We start from the raw sequence: 23,479 nt of genomic DNA on the forward strand, positions 1-23,479 counted from the left end.
TCCTCCTCTCGAGTTACATCATAAGAATCATCCTTAGAACAATGTTATAGAAGCCGACACGTGCAGCTGATAACCTACCTCATTTTCAAGTTTGGCGCTAAATTTCCAAAGACAATATTATACATTTTTTGCGGCAAAATTATCAGTAGCGCCATCTAGCTGATAATTATTGAATTAATCTTAACCTGAGTTTCAAATTAAATAAATAATTTTTAATATTTTGCACCTAGTTTAAAATAAAAATTAAAATGATTTCGGAATAGTGTTATTTTAAGTTTTGATTAGTCTAATCAAAGATTTTAAGACAGTATTGATATTTATTTGAATCTACATTAAGATAACTTTGAGTTATAGGCTGTGTTGTTCAGTTGTTCATTTTGACAGTTGACTTGACGTTTGAGTTTTGACAATTTAATTTCGTCGCCAAATGTCAAAATACAGTGATGGACTTGATTGTTTGTTTGTGGAAAACTTGTTAGAAAGTAATAAAATGTCATAAAAAAATAGGGTTTTAAATATATTCTAAACAAAATCAATATCTTTCTTATCAGTCCAAAACTTTTCCAAGTCACTGTGGCACTATCCACATTTAATAAGTTGTTAGCCTTGAAGTAGATGTCATTTAAATGAGTGTTGTTTATTTAACATTTTAGTGATATTAGTCGTAATTTCGTGATTATATGGCTCTGACGTTTGCCTTATGTTTTGCGATAAACTGGAAGAGGCATGTTTTACCCACGCATTCGGGAGAAAGGTGCAAGTTTAGTAGTTGTCAGCTGGACGTGCCTGGCCGTGCTCTGCGCTGCGTCCACGGCGCCCTGCGATAAAACGCGCAGGGTGTTCACCGAGCCGAGTGGGATCATTACTGATGGACCAAGTAGCTCGAACTATACACAAGTTAGTGATGACTGTAACAAGTATATTTTCTATCAGATTGTATAGAAGTAACCACCAAATCTTTTTTAGGACTCACACTGTGAATGGTTAATTAAAGCAGCAAATAAAAGTCAGTACATAACCTTAAGTTTCCTTCGTATGGGCACAGAATGTTCATATGACTATGTGTTTGTGTATGATGGTGATTCTTTTGATGCACCTCTATTAGGCAGCTTCAGCGGGAAAACGGAACCACAAAATGTTACAGCCTCAAGTGGATATGTATGTACTTTACTTACTATTAATAAAATGTCTCTGAAATTGTCCTTACAATCCAGTTACAATGTAAATACATGAGTGGTCATAGTAAAACTATAAAAGGATCTTTTGACCCCAATAAGGCCTTAAGTCCTCTTCATTATTATCAGTTAGTAAACACATTGCCCAGTTTTATATTTACAGTTATTGTAACTCTCAATCCAGTATATTTTCACTACTTTGTTAACTTATCTCTTATATATTGTTTTATTATTTGTCTGATTTTGTTTTTATTTTCATATTTATTAAAATTACACAATATCAAAACTGGGAAATATTAAATATAACATCTATAGTTTTATTATTATTCAAAACTCTATATGCTATTTAGCAGTAAATCATTGATTAAAATACTCAATAAATTATAAATTGCAGATTCTGGTAATAGCATTTTTAAACTTATTATCATTTTAGACCAGTAATAATCAGTAATTAGGAAAAAAATATAAAAATAAATTTACACATGACATTAATTGAGACTATCCTTTCTTTACATAATTAATATAATTTTTTCTAGATTGTTTTAACATTAAACCTTGAATCCTAAATGATTATTATATTTTCAGATGCTCATATTACTATATAGTGACACAAATTATGTATTAGATGGGTTCAGAGCAACATATGCAATTCATAACTGCCCAAATAATTGCACTGGTCGTGGATTATGTATGTCGAACAAGTGTTTCTGTGGAGGCAATTGGGGAGGACCTGATTGTAGTGTGAAACTCTGCCCCAGTGGCTGTTCTGGAAATGGGCAGTGTGCGGGTGACAGGTGTCTTTGTAAGAAGGGGTGAGTTCAATCATTTTTCAGCCCAAACTCTTCTTTAATGTTGTCACAAAAATATAAAACACCAGATAAGAAAAGCTCATACAATTGTATGTTAAAAAGTGAAGAGAAAGACTTAGGTGTTTGTGACATAATATATGCATAGCGGCACAGATTAAATAGATATTGGTGCAGAGTTTGCACACTTTTAGACATCTAGTGTGCTTCAAAAATTGGTGGCCTGTTACCAGAGTTGATTTTACATTATTAAAGTTTAAAATGCTTGCATATACATTATTATTAAATTATAATTTTTGTCTGACTTCATCATAATCAGTAACTGAACGGATGTTAAAGTACGAGTCATAAATGAGATAAAGATATTATAATTTGAATTTATTTTTCAGATATTCAGGGGAGGCATGTTCCTTAAAAAGGAATGACAAAGAAGGCAATAGCTGGCATTGGCTCTCTCACACAGAAAGTGGCATGACAAAGCGGGCGGCCCACTCCGCAATATATGTCAGCCTTACAGATTCTTTATATGTATTTGGAGGATATGATCTGAACAGGGTTTTAGGTTTATTGGAGATTTACAAGTAAGTACTTAAGCTAATTTAAATCATTACCCATATATAAATGCAAAAGTGTTTGTTTGTTGGTTTGTCTCAATCACATTGCAACAGATCGACGTGATTTTTTGCATGGGTATAGTTAAAGACCTGGAGAGTGACATAGGCTACTTTTTATCCCAGAAAGTCAAAGAGTTCCCACAGAATTTTTAATAGCCTAAATCCACGCAGACAAAGTCGCGGGCACCAGCTATTTTTTAATCAACCTTTGCATAGGATTCCACTTCTATGTTAAATTTAAATAGGAAACAACAAAAAGTTGTTAGATGTATTATGTATTATAGTATGAATATTTATAACATTATTTATAAATCACTATCCATAATAAATGCAAAAGTGTGTTTGTTTGTTGGTTTATTAGCATGTCTTTCAATCACGTTGCAATGGAAAACCGGAAGACGTGAATTTTGCATGGTTATAGTTAAGGACTTGGAGAGTGACTTAGGCTACTTCTTATCCTGCAAAAGCAAAGAGTTCCCATGAGATATTTAAAAATCTAAGTCCACGCAAACGAAGTCGCGGGCATTATCTAGTTCATAGATAATTTTGTTAAGTCCCCTAAACCACAATTAAATAATACAATGGAGAAATAGTAATGGTGAGTAAATAGCCTCTTGTAGTCAAGAGACATCTTGATTGGTGGTATAGTTTAGTTTACACTTCCTTATATTTTTTCCTTTAGTTTTTCAACTAGTCAATGGTGTGACGAAAACGGAAAAGTGCTACGTCGTTATCCTACCAATGAAGAAATTGATAAGTCTCTATTAACACTGTTCACCAAGGTGAGTAGGTCACCAAGGCATTTATAGGTCTAAGATTATTTAATTAATATCATATAAATAAAATAGCCTATCTAGTATCTATGACTATATGTACACGAAATGTAATATTATGCAGACCTTAACATTATTGGAAATAACATATAAAAATAATGTCGGTCTGTCTGTTCGTTATCTATCACATTGTTCAGATTAAGGTGAACCTTTATGTAGTTGTTTTTGGAACTTGCGGGAAGGTTTCTGACATGAACGAACAATAGGAGTCGCATTGAACCTAGGTATACCATTAGCTATTTTGAGGTATACTAGACTAGATATAAATTAGCATCCAAAGTGTGAACTTAACTGAGTATATTTTGCAGGGCACCATCGATGGAGGCTGGCAGATAGGCAATAGGAGTTCCCTCTTTAATTTACTTCTATCATCCTTCTCACACCATGACAAAACCACATTACCTCTCATGTATTCCCAGCCTTCCACGCCTTACTCGGAAAGCTATTTGCAATTTACTGACCGACCTGAATTCCTTAGTTCGAATCTCAAATCAAACGATACCAGCCCTGAGCCGAGATACGGACACTCGGCGTGTGCTTTTAGTAACGGCTTTATATTGTACGGTGGAAAATTGTCGGACGGGAGTCTGTCTTCGGAGTTGTGGTATTATGACGCGATAGCTAAGATATGGACGCTAAGAGCGGCAAACTCGACCTTTACTCCACCTGGGTTGACGCGCCATACACTAACGGCAGTCAAAGATGAATTATATTTGTTTGGCGGCAGTACTGTAGAAGGAGAATTTTCTTCAAGGTTAGTGTTTTTATGATAATTGTGTTACTAAAAATAGTTTAAACAAAATTTTTTTAAATTCCATCACAAGTTAGCCCTTGAGTGTAGTCTCATCTGGTTACAAGTGATGATGCAGTATAAGATGGAAGCCAAGTGTAAGGTTATTTTTAAAAAGTTGATTTGAGTTGTCAAAAATAATATAAAATTATTAATTTAGCTGATGAAGGTAGTTTGGTAAAATCGATATTTTGCTCATTCGATGTCATACAATCTGTTGCTAGGAGGCCAACAAGATTGAACTTGCATAAATACGGGTGTTTCGAAGGTTGTAGTTCAGTCTCCTTCCGAGATTCGGAGCGATATCGCATATTTTCGGTATTTGGGTTGTGAACTGGATAATTAGATGTTGTGATAGCAATCACGCTCTAATTAATTTATTTATTTTGGCATTAGTTTGTTTAAATTAAAACTCTCGGATAACCTTGCACATTAAACTTGTGTTTATTTTGTGTTGGTTTCGGAGAGGACATTCCAATAATTCGATAAAAATATTTAAATAATACCTGCTTTTCTGAGTGACGCCAATAATTCAGAAGCGGGACGTGTCTCACGTTGTCTTAATTTCGCTTTGGTATCTTTTTGTAAACAACCCACATTTGATTAAAATTTTTATTGAGTTTGATTTGGTGATTAAAATTTTTAGTTTTTTTTTTTAATAATTTAGTCTTTTGTGAATTGGAAAGTAATTTGCAATGAGTGGTTCAGATTTTGTATACATCGAATGAGAAGTTAGTCGTTTGGATTTATTGTTGACTTGATATTAAAACTGAGAGTTCGGCAGTTCAGGGGTAGGTTTTAATGATTTGACGGAGGGCAGGATAGCCCATGATTTGGATTTGACTTAGGGCAAGGAAGCCCGCGACTGACATGACAAGATTATTTATAAACACGAGGGCGTGTTAAATTCAGGACGGCCGAACTGTAAGGTTATTTTTAAAAAGTTGATTTGAGTTGTCAAAAATAATATAAAATTATTAATTTAGCTGATGAAGGTAGTTTGGTAAAATCGATATTTTGCTCATTCGATGTCATACAATCTGTTGCTAGGAGGCCAACAAGATTGAACTTGCATAAATACGGGTGTTTCGAAGGTTGTAGTTCAGTCTCCTTCCGAGATTCGGAGCGATATCGCATATTTTCGGTATTTGGGTTGTGAACTGGATAATTAGATGTTGTGATAGCAATCACGCTCTAATTAATTTATTTATTTTGGCATTAGTTTGTTTAAATTAAAACTCTCGGATAACCTTGCACATTAAACTTGTGTTTATTTTGTGTTGGTTTCGGAGAGGACATTCCAATAATTCGATAAAAATATTTAAATAATACCTGCTTTTCTGAGTGACGCCAATACAAGCAAGCTAACTTGGAAAGAGTAGGGTAGTTCTACTAAACCATACTCCTTATCGATTTCTGTTTTCTACACGGCATCGTACAGAATGGTAAATCGTTTGGCGGCACACCTTTGCCGGTAGGGTGGTAACTAGCCACAGCCGTATTCAGAGCTGTCATCTGTAGTGTAAATATTCATAAAGTATCAATATAGATAGGTGTTAATAACTGAATATTCAATCAAGGGATATTAGATCTTTTGAAAATTTGATGGAGGTCATATTATTACTCATACTAACAAAAAACATTTGCATTCGACTTTATTATAATAGTCGTAATATATAAACATGACCGAAGTCAGGTGAAAATAATATCAGTTTTTTTCAGTCTATACAAAATTAAAATGGGTGAACCCAGTACAGAGACTTGGGAGAAAATACAAGTGCGAGGTGGCAAAGAGTTAGATGTGAGAGTGGTGGCGCACACTGCTGTGTATCATGATCATTCCAACTCCATATTAGTGTATGGGGGCGTGGTTGCTAGTGTTGCCAGGTATGTTGAACTATATTAACCTGGAGTAGCATACTTTGTCTGAGAATTATAAACATGGATGCAGGATTCTGATTATGTCCGAATCTTAGCTAATGAATGAGCAATGTAATGTGCAGTCAATCTTATCTTTTTGCTTTTTAGTATATCAATTTTTAGGATTCCGTACGCAAAGGGTCTGTCTGTCTGTCTACCCGCCCGTCTGTCTGTCTATCCAGATCATGTCACAGCTCTCTAGCTCGTAGACGAAAAGAGTTACAAAGAGGGCCATCAAAGTTGTCAGTTTTAGACCATTTTTGTGACAGGGGCTATCTCCATAGCTATAAACTAGTTAGGAATATGACATTTCGGTATAATAGGTACCATATACTGCATTTAAACAACAAATACTGAAAACAACGATTTATAAAATAGTTTGTAAGTTGTAACTAAAACAAATGATTTTTTTTGGGATTTTCTTTCACGGTTTATTGCGATGTTCTAGCTCGGAAAATAAATGTATCATACACCCAAAATATGGTGTTCATAATTATGTACGGAACCCTAAAAGAGCGGGGCCCGACTCGCACTTGACCCGTTTTATTCTCACTTGAAGGTTTTCGAAGCTGTCGGACAGAATGTTCGCGTTCGACCTAGACTACAAACATTGGAGTGAAATTCACTATCCTCGAGCTCATTTACGTGACACCTACGTTCCGCGCGAGCGCGCCTTCCACACAGCGACGATCATCGGTAATTAACTAAATACTTTTTTGTTATGGTATTTGAATAAACTGACTGAGTGTCAACTATTTTAGCCGTTACTTTATCCTAAAATCACTAAAATTGTGGCTGATTCCTTCACAATCTTGAAACTAAAATGACAATTGCAAAGGAGGTAAAGTTTGTAAGTTGTTTGGAGGAAGTAGGTAATCTTTGGAACTACTGAACCGATTTTGAAAATTCGTCCACCAATAGAAAGCTACATTATTCCTGAGTGACATGGGCTATATTTTATTTACAAAAAAATTAAGGATCCCTACGAAAATTCTAATAAGCTACCCGTGCGAAGCCGGGGCGGGTCGGTAGTATTTAATACATATTGGTAATTGGTACAATATTATTCCAGGAAACTATTTAGTCGTATTCGGTGGATATTCACACAGGCATAATAGGGAAGAAATATGCTATGATGGTCAAATGTACCTGTACCACCTCGGATGTCACTCTTGGATTCCATTGGACGTATTGGGAAAAACTCGCAAGTTTTATCCAAAGAAGCAGGGTGTTTTCGCGCACGCCGCATCCTTGAGACCACCCTCTACTTTACTTATCGCTGGAGGATACCATGGCAATGTGAATGGTGAGATATTACCTTGCTATTCTTTACTATATCCTTTATTTTTAAATTGTGTCTATTAGCAATAAAACTTGCAGAAGTTAGCCCTGACAATTCACTTGCATTGTCAAAACAGTTGCAGTAAGTCAACATCTGCAAGTTTTGTACACTAAAACTACATGCGACATGCCATTGACAGTTGACTTCTGCAAGTTTTACTCGTATTGCTAACGGACACATAGAAAGCATCAACCAATACCATGATCAATAAAAAATATCTTAATAAGTTACTATGCGTTTTCTATTACAATGTCACGGTAAAGAATCAGTCAAGGTTGTAGCTGTACTTACTAGATTTTATTATTTTAACCGTAACGCATCATGCAGAAAGCAGATTTTCGTAACTTCAGTAATTCTGTAGGGAATATACCTATGTTTTAATTAGGTAGGTAGGTAGTTCATGTATTTTAAACTAGCGGGCATAGCTATCACTAACCAGCATCATATCAGCATAATTCTCGTAGCCTGAATAATGTTTTATAATAATTTAGCTAACCGACCGTTAGCATAATCCTATAAAAAAAAAAAAAAACAAAAAAAATTGGCAGTCAAACTTAAAACTATGAAATACCAGTGTTTTTTTTTTTTTTGATTTTTATGTAAATTGTAGTATCAAATATTAGAATTTCATAATTTGTACATTAAAACCATTCATTAAATTCCAAGCACTGTTAACATTAGCTATTAGCATGTTAGTTTCGTGACCTTGAAGTTGTTATTATCCCAAAATCGCCGAACGCGCCTAAAGAAGTTTTCACTTCAAAAATATTTCATTTTGAGCTCGATTGGGATTTTAAAATTTTATAATTTGCCTTCTTGCTGGATTGGCACCCTACACGCAACTCTTAGCATTTAAGGTTAAGTTAGTAATTACTTAAACCTATCGTTAGTATAACATTTCAACTCAAACACGAACGAGGAAAGAATAATTAACATTGCACGTTTGTTTCAAGGTTAACATCCATATTTATACTGCATCTTACTAGTAGAAATATACACATAAGTTGTAAACTTAACTGTGTAGGTACTAACTGTCAAGTAGGCTGTTTCATATGCCATATTGAATACTCTATATATATTCTGCAACACATTTTTAATCATTACATTTTTTTGGTAGTAAAAGTTATATCATATAGTAAATATACTTATTCTGGAATTCAAAATTAAGGGCCTTCTAGTTATTAAACTTAATTGGTTAAATACTTACAGCCGTATTAAAACACTTGTTTTTGTAATTTTTTTCCTGTAGTTTATAGTAGTCTATAAATTAAATGTTCGGTCATTCAATAAAAAAAATTGTTTAATTTTGTTTAAATCGCAAAAAATGCGAAATACAATTATTAAGTAACTAGGCGACCGCCCGCCGGCGATCTTTGCTCGGCAAAAATATAAATCTTCCTCATTCCATATCCCGGAGTAATTCGTATAAAACCCGCCCTTGTTCCTTGTCTAATTATAAAGGGAACCTCTATAGTTTAGTTTTCTAGGTCCAAGGCTTTTGGGCTGACCGTTGATGAGTCACTCAATGAGTATTGTTTTTATAGGTGACCTGTTAGCGTATGTCGTCCCAAGTTGGCACGCTGGAATCACCGACAAGGATCCAGAGACTGCGTGCCCGCGACACCGCACGCAGCCTGAGTGCCTCGCTGACCCCGAATGCGGATGGTGTTCTGCTGATGACGTATGTACATTTTACTATCTATTTTTATACCGATAATGACAGCAATTGCAACACTTCACTTCTGTAACGCTAAAGTGTAGCATTTATAACCACAGTAAATAAAATTAATATGTTTCATGATATTTTATAGAGAAACCAATTAGCGTAAACCAATCGATTCAAATTGGTCATGGTGAATGAAATAAATATTATCTGTAGGCATTTAGGTCTAACGTTACAGATAAACAATGTTTGAAAGTGATTTTTACAGATATGCTATGGAAGAACAGGATCAAACTGTACGACAAATTTGCAATCTATCAGATGTGGTGGAATTTGCCCAGCACTCGGGGACTGTCACTCGTGTCTTATTCATGGCCCTCCGCTTGGAAAAAATAGTTCCCGAACACCACTAACTTCAGTCAGCACGAAGTTAGGCTTATATCAGTGCACTTGGTGTGTTCAGAATGCCCGATGCCACCTTAAAGATGGTAAGTGTAACTTCTATTGATGGATCGAAACAGTATTTCAAATCTTTAACATCGTAACAATAGTTTTTGAGACTTGAAACTACTTTTTAGACAGTTACGGCGTATGCGGCGAAGACACACCTTCTGAGAATCCTGGTTGGTGGGGCACAACTGGTACCGAAGTGACAATCCCCGATGAATGCAAAATTTTAGATAAACGCCCAGGACTGACTTTCTTGAGATACCAACAACCGGCGGATTGGAATCATCCAGATGGCGTTTCAGTCGTTAATGCGACGACTGTAGACTGGGGAACCGGTGGAGGCAGTAATCACATATTCAGCGGGGCGAGTGAAGCCAGGCTTCGAGGCTGGTTACATATACCGCAGTATTGGAATGGGACAGGGGAAACGTTACACATGTGTGCAGGATACTCCAATTTGTCGCTAAGTCTAGGTGATAGTACTGAACCAATAGCTAATATAACGGCTCAACCGTCTTCTTGTGCGCCGATAGACTGGCCCACTTTGCTCCCCGGTCGTCTCGCCGTCGACATGAACGCTAATGATTCCTTACATACGGGACTATATCCGTCTCATCATCACGCCAAAATGGAACTCCTTCACAACAAATCGCAAGAAAGCGCCAAGGTAAACTAACTATTGTTAAACTATAATGCTACTATTCTAGCTGTATTTTTGAAAATATCTGTAATTTAAACTCGGGTCTCTTTCAGGTATTCACATTCGAATTTTTAGAGCCATATTCGAACGGACAGTGTTTAAACTACGATAATTGTCTACTGTGTCTATCTGATGCGGCTTGCGGGTGGTGCGAGTTGACGAATCGCTGCGAGCATAGAAACATAGACGAGAAAACTACATGTGCAGCCGAAGGCGAGTGGAGGTACCTCACATTGCAACCGGCCGCCTGTCCCAACTGCTCCAACTATATCAGCTGCGAGCGCTGCGTGGCCGGCAACTACTGTGAGTGGTGGGCGGACGAGGCGCGCTGCGCCCGGCGCGGCCGCGCCAGCGGCGCCGTCGCCGACGCGGCTGCATGCCCGGCGCCCTGCCGCTTGCGCACGCAGTGCGAGGACTGTCTGGACGAACGTGGTCGCTGTGTTTGGTGCGAAGCGACTCGCCAGTGTTTCAGTTTCAGTGTTTACACGAGTGAGTACCAGTTTGGTTTATGTCGCGAGTGGCTAGATCGCGCTTCCATTCCGGCCGAGGAAGCTACTAAAAAAGCCAGTCAGTGTAAATCTTGCAAAGCGCATACGCAGTGCTCCACGTGTTTGCGGAGCATGGGCTGCGGCTGGTGTCATTCTCACGAAAACCCAATCAACGGTATGTGCACGGAAGGCGATTTCACGAGATCTCATGTGGACTGCGCCACTCTATTGAACGTCAGTTCGACCGACGCAGGCTGGGCGTACCCGCAGTGTCCCGATGTTGACGAGTGTGGACTCGGACTTCACGACTGCCACGAGAACGCCGTCTGTAACAACACGCACGGCTCATACACGTGCAAGTGTAAACAGGGTTATATAGGGGATGGCAAAAAGAGCTGCATGCGGACTTGTTACAACAATTGCATTCATGGCTACTGTTTAGGTGCACCACAATACAAATGCCACTGTGATCTGGGGTGGACCGGAGCGGATTGTTCGATTAACTGCGGCTGCCATAATCACTCGACATGCAGAACGGGCGTCGGGAGATGTGACGAGTGTCAGGATTGGACCGAGGGCGAGTTTTGCGAGTCTTGTAAGCCCGGCAGCCACGGGAACGCCACTGCGGGACAAGGCTGTCGTCGCTGCGATTGTAACGACCATGGCGATGAAACGCGAGGTGTTTGTGACGTCTCAACTGGTGAATGTATTTGCAAAGATAACACTGAGGGCCAAAATTGCGAACGCTGTAAACCTAAATTTTACGGAGACCCTCGACATGGAGGTAGATGTTATTATCAGTGTGAACCTAGAGGCATGTTAAATGCATCACAGACAGAAGGTATAGGTTCGTATAAAACCGATCCGGATATAAAAAGCATTGGGCCTATCAAAGAGTGTTTGTGGATTATTTCTTCAGAAAATATCAAAGATGCTATAATACAATTCACTGTGAACTCTTCTACTTTTAACGTGCCTTGCGACGAAAATGCCGTTTACGTATACGATGGGTTAGGAGGTGTGCCAGATTTAACTAATAATCAACAGAGTCAACTCTTAGGCGTCTTTTGTAACGGTGCATCCTCGGGAGTTATTGAAGCCCGAAGTGGAAATTTGACTGTTCATTATAAACAAAGTCAACCTGAACAAGGATTCGAAGGAGTGTACAATGTTCTTGCGTGTGATGGGTATTGTTCTTGGCCGAGGCTGTGTAATAATAGACATTGTGTGTGCAGAGAGGGTTACGGAGGATTCGATTGTGCTGTAGAAATCTGCCGAAATAATTGTAGTATGCATCTTAAGGGTGGAGTTTGTGATACGAGCTATGGAAGATGTCTTTGTAATGAAGGTTTTGGTGGGGACGACTGCTCTCTTAAACTTGACAAATCACAACTCGTTTTTACAGAGCTATTCAATTCCGATTTTCTTTCTGATGATCTCGATCACTTGAGAAAGACTCTGCCTAGATTTGGACACAGCTTGGTCGCCGATAGACGAGGCTTATGGATGTTCGGAGGATACTCGCTTTCACACGGACCTTTAAATGATATAAGATATTATGATACGAAAAATAACACTTGGATGCCGGTCACTGTAGATGCTACACCAGATCCCAAAATGCCTGAAGGAAGGTATTTTCATGCGGCGGAGATATACCACGCTAAACAAAACATCTACATTTATGGTGGCTTAAGTTTGCAAGATAAAAGTGGCCAAAACAAAACATTAATTGACTTTTGGCAGTTTAGTTTAAAAGAAAAACGTTGGAGTCTAATTAGAAATAAGGAAGAGTTCCCTCCTCCTCTGGCTGGTCACACATTGACATTTCAGAAATATCAAGATTACGAGAGTTTAGTCCTTATAGGAGGATTTTCCCTAGAAGAAGGTTTCATGACCGATGTGTGGGAATTCGACTTGGATAATGACAAATGGATTAAGCTGGCATGCGGCGGCTCAAGGCCAGTGGGGTTGATTGGTCATAGCACCGTGTATCACGCACCTTCACAGAGTCTTTACGTATTTGGTGGGATCTTGTACATGTATAACGGAACAATAGTCTCTAATAAACTGTTTTCATTCCACTATCCCACTAAAACTTGGAGCGAGCTACCAACTTTTCCAAGTCTGAACAACGCGCACGATAACTTGCCGCGGGCGACGTATCTTCATTCGGCGGTTACGACAAATGACTACATGATAGTATTCGGTGGACGAACAGTTCCAGACAGACGATCTAATTCTCTTATAGCATATGTTTACAGCTGCAATCAATGGGTCAAGCTTTCCAAAGGTATGCATTGATATTTCAAGAATGTTTATAAACTAAATATAAGCATTAAAATTAATACTTACATTACTATTTTCAGGCGCAAGTGTATTAGATCATCCGCCACCACGGACGATAGCTCACGCTATGGCGATAGACATGGAGTCTGAAAACGATTGGAATATTTATATAGTGGGGGGTTGGACAGGCAGTGCCAACTGTCAGGTGACACGCATAACTTTGCCCGACGATTTGTGTTCGCTCTGGAGCTCTAGTAAAATCGAGTGCAGAAGTCATATGGGATGCAGTTTCTGTAGCACCGGAGAATATACTAAGTGCTATTCTGTTGATAATCCGGGATGCGAGGGAAGTGATAGAATATCGACTAACGCTGGAGCAGCTTGTGATGCAGACTTAGTAGCGAGGCGCCCGTGTGAGAACTTTACATCATGCACTTCTTGCTTAGCTGCATGGCCATTATATCCGGAGGAAAAGCCCGTTTGCCGATGGTGTGAAACTTGTGCTGCTGGTATTGGTAAGTTTATAACTTTCATAAATATAGGACTTGAATCATCAAATCAGCAGCAAAATGTGTTTGACTGGCAGTTGAAAGCGGGATAGGGTCAAAGATCTTAATTATATTTCTATTTTAGGTGAATGTGTACCAACAGATGAATCATGTACTAGTATCAAATGCAACGCTGGTACCACATATATTAGTGATTCATCCCAATGTCCAGAATTGAGATGTGTAGCACCCGACTGTGACAAATGTGTCTCTAATCAGTGCTCCTGGACTAGACTCGTTAATAGAGCAGGTGTGTATTACTGATATAGAGCAAAAAAGTTATTTAGTAAAATTCAATTTATCTAATGTTATTTTAAACGGTTTTGCTTCAGCACAAATAACTAGAGTAACGGATGATCCAGCAGAGCTCTTTAATTGGACATGTGCCACAACAGACGAACCCGGACGTGCAAGTCTACGTGCTCTTTCACTTAAACTCGGCCACTCATATTTCGGTATCACTAAAGACGAGTGTCCGAGTAAATGTCATCTTTACGACGACTGTCAGTCTTGCCTGAGCTCCGAAGGCGCCGAGGGTGGCTTTTCCGAATGTCACTGGGCTAGTTATCTCGGCACGTGTATTTCTCCTGCATATCAGCCCGTGTACTGCGCAGGCGGAGTTTGTGGATTAGTTTTGACTAAAGCTGATAAGAATAAGTGTCCAGCTCCTTGTGGCACATTCGAACAGTGTACAGAGTGTCTCCATCACTCTCATTGCGGCTGGTGCGCTCTCGAAGGAGCGAACGGGGAAGGCGTGTGCACCGAAGGCTCTATAGACTCTCCATTGGAATATTCCACGCGTACGACGTGTGCGGCCGTGTATACGAACGCACATCAGAGCAATACTACCAACGACACATTTTCTTGGCACTACACCCGTTGCCCACCAGAAAACGAGTGCGAGAATAATCACCATCAATGTAAAGCTGAATCTGAGGTAAGTGCATGACATACATTTCCTATGGTATAGTAAAAAAGAATTTTTTGGGCAGAACTCAAAACTACGAACATATAGTATGCAAGGATGTTTGAAACGCACCACTAGTTAGGTAGGTTATTAGTTAGGTTAGGTTAGGTAATTGTCACGAAAGATAATAATAAATTCTTTATTTAAAGCAACAAGGGATCAATTTGTTACTAAACTTTACAAATAACTAATGTTAGTAATTTTGTGGGGAAAAAAGAGACAGAAAAATTTACGCTTACAATACTAATTGTGGCCTCACCAACACTTGAACAATGTGTTCAAGCATTGGTGCGTCCACCTTATTCGCAAACATGTTCAGGATGCGGTTGGTACATGAGCGCAGTCTTGTCAGCAGTGATGATGACTTATTCCGCATTATGGCAAAGAAGTCATCAGTCCGTTCCGCAATTTTAGTGGTAATGGTCGGCAGGTGTGTCGCGACCTGCCCGAGGGCTACGAGTGCACGTGCGGCGCGGGGCATAAGCGCGTGGGCGGCGCGTGCGCGGCCGTGTGCTCACAGGGCTGCGTGCGCGGCGCCTGCGTGCAGCCCGACCGCTGCCGTTGCGACTTCGGCTACGTGGGCGCCAACTGCACCATCCAGTGCCAGTGCAACGGCCACGCGCACTGCGAGGGGCCCGACAAGCTGGACGTGTGCAGCGAGTGCCACAACAACACCATGGTAACTTACTACTCATCAAAACATGTTCAAATATCATCAGATTATAAACACGAAAGTGTGTTTGTTAACCAACGACCAACGTCGTGGCGTAATTGAAGTCACGCAACAACAACGGAGCAACGGATCGTGTTGCAAGTAATTTGTAAAAACCTAAATCCACATTGACGAAGTAGCAGGCATCGGCTCGGCTAGAAGCGTAATGTATGTTACATATTTGAGCTGCATTTCTTTCACTTCCTGTGTTGTACTATTTCGTACTATTAATAATGCAAAAAAAAACCTAATTTTGAATTTTTTTCTCAGGGCAGCCAATGTGAGAAATGTAAGCCTAATTTCGTGGGCGATCCAACTGATAACGGGCAATGTATACCTTGTTCTGTGTATTGCCACGGCCACACTTCGGTGTGCACGAACGAGGCGGACGCAGCGCTGATAGCGCGCGACATCAGCAATGCGGACCTCGAGGAGTATTACCGGGAGGGTGGCGCCAAGGCGCGGTGTGTGCGGTGTGCCAATAATACCGATGGGCCAAGGTGCGAACGATGTATCGAGGGATACTTCAGAGGATCGGAAGACTTCCGGGATCCATGTCGGCCGTAAGTATTTTGCTTAATTCCATTTCACATTTGCAGATTGCAGACCCCTCAAAACTAATAATTACCCTAATTTATGAATGTTAGTAAAAAATTAAACCGCGCTGCACCCTAAGCATCTTGCTGCCCCTATGAACCGTTTTGCAACGTGATTCGTGTTTTGCGAGACGTCGAGGGACCTCCTTGACGATGCTACGCGTAGGGTTGCGCTTTTGGTTTTCTTCTCGTACTCTAGTAGTTCGTACCGTTGTCTGTTTTCGCGTGTAAATCCAGAGTTACGTGAATTACAGATGCGAATGCCACGGCCACGGCGACACCTGCGACCCCGTGACGGGCGAGAAGTGCAACTGCGGCAACAACACGGAGAGCGACGCGTCGTGCCAGACCGCGTCGTCCAGCAAGAACTCCGCGCAGGAGTGCTGGCGCTACCAGTGCGTCAAGTGCCGCGACCTGTACATGGGCGACCCGCGCAACGGTCACCAGTGCTACAAGACCATCAACATCGAGAACAAGCTGTGCTTCGACGGCAAGTCTATAGGTAGGCGATGAGCTATCTCTCTCTGGGATTACGTCTCGGAAATTGACGCACATAGGATACTGAGACATGGTGATGTCCTTTTAACACACATTTTTAAACATTTTAAGCATTACATGCTTTAACTAAATTAATACGCAAGCGACATTTCCCACTGGACCAAAGCCCATCTGTTTGCCACGCAAAAACTGCGTTTTATTTTTGGGATGACGCAATAACGCTTATTGTTCAAATCGTTATAAATTTAAATAAGCTCATTTTTCATTCCAGATGAGTGCAAAATTAAACCGCGCCCTCTATACCCGGGTCAGACGGTATTCGTAGCCGTCAATCCGCGATACATGAACGTGGATATCCGAGTCATAGTGGATGTGACGCAAGGCGCAGTGGATTTGTACATGAGCCCCAATGATAGCTCCTTTGTGGTCTCCGTAAATTCTAGCACGGGGTCCCATGCGGTGGAACTGGATCCGACCTATTACAAACATGAGACATTCCGAAAAATGCCCACTTTTGAAGACCACATACCAGAAAAGCCAGGGAAAATAACGTGGTATTACGATAAGACGGAATACGCGCTTGCCGATTATACAGCCAAAGACCTCGCGACATACGTGACAGTAGACAAGAGAAACGTATTGCTTCGAGTGAAGAATCTCCGCAACCGTCTCGTTTTAACTTTACCACAGAATATACACGATCTGACCCATACGAAGTTCTACATTATAGTTCGTGCGAAGCATACAGAGGACGGTTCTGCCAGCTTCGGCATTACTTTCTTCCGACAGGATCAGTTACACATCGATCTCTTCGTGTTTTTCTCGGTGTTCTTTTCGTGCTTTTTCCTGTTTTTGGCCGCGTGCGTGGTCGCGTGGAAGGCCAAGCAAGCTGCGGATGTACGGAGGGCGCGAAGAAGACACGTTGTAGAGGTAAAACTATTTCAAAATTTTTACTTAATTACTAATATTCATGTGTCCTACCGAAGGTCGATCTATGGCCAAAGCCCAAGCCGATTAATTAGAAGATTAAAGAAGTAGCTTTTTAAACAGCAGCAACATAAAAGATTGTGTTGACTGTTGTCTTCTTAAACACTTCGAAATAATGTTAATAATTATTTAACTAAGACATAAAAGTAATTTAACAATCATTTTCAGTTTTCCATGCGCATTCAGTTCCTGCGGTACAGTCGTAACAGTAAATTTTCAGCTTTGTCCAAACCCAAAAGCGGTCCATTTTGACCAAAGCCAAAGGTTTCGCCGAAGCCGAAAGTTTGGTCGGACAATATTTTTTCATGTTTAATTTTAATCTATGTATCAGATGCTGCATATGGCGAAACGTCCGTTCGCTGCAGTAAGGGTGGTCTTAAACCCGGGCGCTTGGGCCCGGCGCCGGCGAGCAGAGTTGCGGCCCGTCGCTATAGAGCCTACGTTCGACACCCGCGCTGCCGTCACCACGCTACTTGTCAGGTAGGTCCACAACGTAGTGAACTAATCAACTATTTTTTCCAACAAGATGCTGACGATGCGATGATAATTCAAGAACAAAAGACTAAAATTTTCCAGACTGTTCTTGGCATAACGGATTTGATGTTGCATAGCATTAAAAAAGATAAAGATTCTTTCCCCCTATTTTATAGAATACTACATGATGCCCGCGACTTCTTCCGCATGGCTTTAGGTTTATTTTAATCCCGTGCGAACTGACTATTCGCTTTTCCGAGATAAAATGTAAAATCCCGTAGGAACTCTTTAATTTCCCGGTATAAAACTAGCCTATGTCCGTTCCCGGGACGTAAGCTAACTCTGTACCAAATTTCATCAAAATCGATTAAACTGTTGGGCCGTGAAAAGCCGATAGACAGACACACACACATTCGCATTTATAATATAAAGTATGGATATAGATGTTCAAATAAAGAATAAAATTCCAAACAGGTTGCCGGGCGGGTCCCGCGCTCCCGTGCGAATGGCGCTCGCGTCCGCGCTGGTGCTGGTGACGCGCGGCGCGCCCGCTCGCCCGCGCGCGCGCCGCGCCCTGTCCTAGCAGGAGCACGCCCAAGCACATGCTCACTTGCCCGCCACCTATAGCATATACAATGTAAATACTGACTAGTATGTGCTAGCTATGTGGAGCATTTCACAAGAAGTCCCCTTTGTCATAGGTTAGCTTAGCTTGCAATCGCAACACTGCAAACCTATAAAAATATACACCCGTATTTTGGCGCGCGCAAGAAAACATGGCGCCAACGTATTAACAAGTATCTAGTACACCTGCACACATTTTCGCATTAAATCAGTTACCACAACAACACATACTGTAAATATGTAGCATGTACCAAAACAGCAAATGCTTACAGAGTGAAAATTATGTTAACACACCTCCATAATTATGGAAACAAATCTATACTTGGTTAAAATACCAATTCTGCCAATAGGGACTTCTTGTGTAAAAAGTACCAGTGTTGGTATAAAACGTGTAAACCAAACTTCAAGTCACTCCTGTGAATGTGGTGTCCATTACTTTTAACATGAGCTTGAAGGAAAACAAAGGACACTCGCTTCCTTGGAGACATGGATCACGATGGCAAACTACATTTGCACAATAATGCACAATATTTTGCATAATAAGTAGGCAGCTCTAGGCCACTGTTTATCACATGAAGGATTTTAAACAATATTTTCTCTACATTTTTACCAGGGAAGCACAAACGCTACTATAAAGTAGGTACGCTTATTAAAAATACAATTTGAGAGTTATAAACATCTGGATCTTTATTTTAAATCTTATACTTTGTATCACAATATAATGTGCGCTATGTACGATAACCATACCTACAAATTTATAGTACCTGGCGTTTGTGTCTTCCTGGTACAATTTTATGATGTAGGAATATGTACCTAGTTTTATTTCAATTTTAAACAGGAAATTCAGATTTTATTATGTTAAAATATATTGGATGATGGAACATGAGATAGAATACACTCTCGAACTGTAGGTATAATTATTTTATTTAAGGTGGCAGTCTTATTTAAGGCTACTACGATAAGTTAATTTGTCGTGAAAGTGTGACTATCCAAATTACCTGTTTAAAAATTTTTTTTTTTCATATTAGCTAAAATACCAAGATCTGATCTAGGTTTTCTGTATATCACTCAAGTGAGAGGTGATGGTTAAGTAAAAGATGTATATTTTATTGAAAATAGTATAAAGTATCAATAATTGTATGTATATTTGGGTAAATATAGTTTTGATTTTGGATTTGTGTAATTATTATGCACAGAAGTAGGTTTTGTTTAGTGTTAAAGATAACAATCATGTTTATAAGGTGAAATGCACAACTGTTATGATTTATTTTAAGTAAAAAAATGTACCTAATAAGAAATATTATATTTTTCGTGAGGTGTCCTATTGCCATTTTATGAATTCGCTTAAACATTGAAATCTTTTTAGGCACTAAATTTAAATAGAAATACATTTTTGTAGTTTTTAAAAGGATAAATAATATGAACTTATGAATTTCGTATACCTACTAAGTATAGCTGTGGCCTGTGGCTTTATAACTCATAGATACTATTTAAAATAATTGTATCCTATTCATAACTGCCATATCGATTCGAAGAGAGCCAAAGGAATCAAAATTAGCGTGAATTGAGCGCCGGTTGTGAATAGCCAATAGTCGCTGGAGCTGTTGTGTTATTTATTTCCAAATTTTATCATGTGATGTTGAAAAACAGAGTTAAGTTATGGCTTGTTATTTCTATATGTTTAGCATGTAAAGAATCGTTCTTACGAAATTTTATTTAGATAGATAAATATTAATATATGTTACTATTAAAAGCTACCTACCGTGATAGTATTTTGTTTGAAAATACTAAAACATAAATAATCTCAAAAAATAGGTCATTCGCGTTGTATCTGTTGTCAAGTATAATATTTTTTTAACTATGTTATATTGATTATAGAAATGTATTCGTTTAGGTGTTTTACTGTATATCTAAATGTAGTAAGTAATATAGGTAAAATTCAAAGTTAAAACACACAACATAAACAACCCAGCCCTGAAACAAGGCAGCTATTTGATTACAGTGTATAAAAATTATCCGAAAAAAATATGTTTATTTTACGAATTCATAGGTAACTTTGGTTAGGCACTAATGGGTAAATGATGTCCACTTCATTGCATGGGTTTTGATCAAAAATCTCGAAGGAAATCGATTTTCTGGGATAAAAGTAGCCTATGTCTCCAGGATGCAACCTATCACTTTACTGTCTAAATCGGCTAGACAGATGGAAAATGACAGACGATAGACACATTCTTATAATATTAGTATGGATAAGTGACTTTTAAAATACTTTATTTTAATAGTTGCAACGCGAACTTAGCCCTGTTGATCTGAACGCTTATTGATTGAATCTCTTCAAAAGTTATTTATTTTAATTAATTATGTGAATATGATTGATTTGGATACTGTAATTGGTATTATCATAATATTTTCAGTGATATGTTTTGTGTAGCTATTTTTTTTTGATTTATAAGTAAAGTATAATTTTATATTTTAATTTCATACAAGGTTTTTTTTTTAAATATTTTACAGTGTGACCATTAAGGACCATTTCGCATAGTACAAAAACAAACCATTTAACATTTTCTAGTCCACTTTAACTTGTTTTTTGTTTTAACAACTGCATAATATTAATATCTATCTGTTAGATGCTATATGAAATGAAAGATAAATAAAATTGACCAGTGAATATCATTTCAATAAGTAACATGCTCCATTCCTCTAGGTACTGCATTCATACATTTCTTAAGTATTTTATTATTGTGCAATTTGTTACCAAATAAAAAGTTATTATTTATTATATTGTTATTGTTCATTTTGCCAGCATTTATTAACCTATCAGTAAATTAGTTTCTTGAATTAGGAACAGTGTTCCTTGCAATTTGAATCAGATTTATTACAATTTTAATTCATCATATTTAAAAATAAAATATACTTGATACAAAATGGTCCTAAATGGTATTTCATGTATTATGGGTTTGTTAACTTATATACTTAGCTGATTGTAAATTTTAAAAGTATTGTGCACTCGTAAACAATTACTTGGTTATTATAAAATGCTCAAATTCGATTTTTGCTTATTACATGCATATTATATGTATGCATATTGATAGATAGAACAGTTATAAATACTAAAAAATATTGTTGCCAAATTTTTAGGGTGAAATGTTTCAATGTTATAGTAAAATAAAATTTACTTAGGTAAAAGTATTGGTCTAGCTAAAAATAAATTCTATTTTTCATTGATGCATCAGTACATATTAATTATATTAGGTGTGGTTAGGTTCTAATGTGATGATTCTTCTTAATTCTGAATAATAATATATTAAGTATGACTAAACCTTGATATAGAATATAGTTCTTCATAGAAGGACTAAACATTTAAAATAAATGTCAATATTTTTTTTGTTGATTGTATTGATTTGAAAAGGTAATTTTTTTTTTTTTTTGAATATCTTATTGAAAGTGTCAGGAACCTGTTGTAAAATGAATAATGTTTAAAATTTTGGTTTCATTCATCATAATATTAATGCTACTTGCTCTAAAAATTCATCTGATATTCTCAAAACTACTAATTGCTCATTAGTAATCAGCAGTATTGTGTAAACTAACAATAATCAATTAGTCAGTATATAAGTAGAATCATGTTATCATTTAGTTGTAAGAAAAAATTATAACTATTAGATGTAATTATATAAGAGTAAGAGAGAGTACTGATATTGTTATAAATACTTGATAATAATAAGATGATATGTGATCAAAGTCCATGAAACATTCCATATGTATATGTTGTACATACAAAATTAAATTAAGCATAAAAACTAAGTGTATGTATCAAGTGTAAGTCGGGCATCTAAGAGCTTTAAGGGTGTTACTCTAGGAAAAATGATTGCTCATTATTTCAACTACCTATGTATTGAATTTCTTTTAAAAATGCATTTATTTATTCTCATTTTACTATAATTGGTGTAAATTTTTTTATATCTTGATAATAATAAATAAATAATAATTTGTTAGCAGTTTTGTGATTTTTCTCCTGTGATCTCTAACTGGAGATAGCATATTATACGTAGGTATAACATTTTAATTTATAATACTGCTTGATCACTATTATTGCTGGCTTATGAATTTTCGTAATAATTGCTTACACTCCACATAGAAACTGCTGTACATAATTTTACTGTTTTTTCTTTATGTACCTATAATTAATCTATATGTATATAGCTTACCTACTTGGATGTTAAAGTACCTAGTATTTTGTTTTGTATCGATTCAACAACCTAATATTCAATATCAAGCAATCAATAATTTTATTTATCATATCTACCTACTTTGAATAAATTATGGTGGTTTTTCCAAAATATACCAAGCGCGAACATAAAAATCTTAAGGGTCTGGGATAGGATCCCTTTCCTTTAAAATGGTTTTATTTATATAGATTAAACAATAATATTTTAAAACAATGCTTACTGTTACTACATTATTTGCAAGTGTTTTTTTTTTTTTATAAAGTCTAAGCCGCTGAGACAGAATTGTAAATGCTGAGAGCAGCATTAACTATCCGTCTGAAACGTTTGAAGCATTTGCAGTCCTATCTGCTCTGGCCTAATAATAAATTATATGACGTGGAGTTTCTACTGTCTACAAACTCTGTCCATTGCTGAGTACAACACTGACAAACACAGTAGTATATTATTGTTCATAATACTGGAATATTAAACTAGCATTTGTGTTTTAGCAAAAATTGTTTGACATTAAGACAGTCTAGATGAGACAATCTAAATATTTCAATTTATTTCCCTCAAACCTAAATACAACCCTCTGAATGAAAATGAAATGTAATTAAGTAATAATTCTTATAGATATTAAAAATAGTAAGTATATACTAAAGCTAAAATAGAGCCATGACAGTCACATAAATAGGATCTAAAGGCAGTATTATGTGTATGTAAGCAATATATATTATGCATATTTAGTTAATGTAACTGTAAATGTTTATAAATAAAATATACTGTTGGTTTTAATTA

General features: G+C 37.7%; 1 protein-coding gene across 1 annotated transcript; it reads left to right on the forward strand.

Moving 5' to 3' along the window:
* The first annotated feature begins 422 nt into the window (after nucleotides 1–422).
* Nucleotides 423–23,476, forward strand: LOC123864097 (multiple epidermal growth factor-like domains protein 8). The gene is made up of 22 exons (XM_045908175.1): nucleotides 423–897; nucleotides 967–1,158; nucleotides 1,761–1,987; nucleotides 2,371–2,562; nucleotides 3,278–3,377; nucleotides 3,737–4,182; nucleotides 5,941–6,105; nucleotides 6,698–6,834; nucleotides 7,211–7,444; nucleotides 9,025–9,161; nucleotides 9,412–9,631; nucleotides 9,722–10,260; nucleotides 10,347–13,071; nucleotides 13,148–13,582; nucleotides 13,701–13,865; nucleotides 13,948–14,552; nucleotides 15,013–15,261; nucleotides 15,565–15,857; nucleotides 16,145–16,392; nucleotides 16,660–17,318; nucleotides 17,707–17,855; nucleotides 18,324–23,476. Exons 1-22 carry the CDS (start codon nucleotides 727–729, stop codon nucleotides 18,430–18,432), a joined length of 8,397 nt encoding a protein of 2,798 aa, XP_045764131.1. The 5' UTR covers nucleotides 423–726; the 3' UTR covers nucleotides 18,433–23,476.
* The last annotated feature ends 3 nt before the right edge of the window (nucleotides 23,477–23,479 follow it).

This window comes from Maniola jurtina, chromosome 1 (genome assembly GCF_905333055.1).
Source record: "Maniola jurtina chromosome 1, ilManJurt1.1, whole genome shotgun sequence".
NCBI lineage: Eukaryota > Metazoa > Arthropoda > Insecta > Lepidoptera > Nymphalidae > Maniola > Maniola jurtina.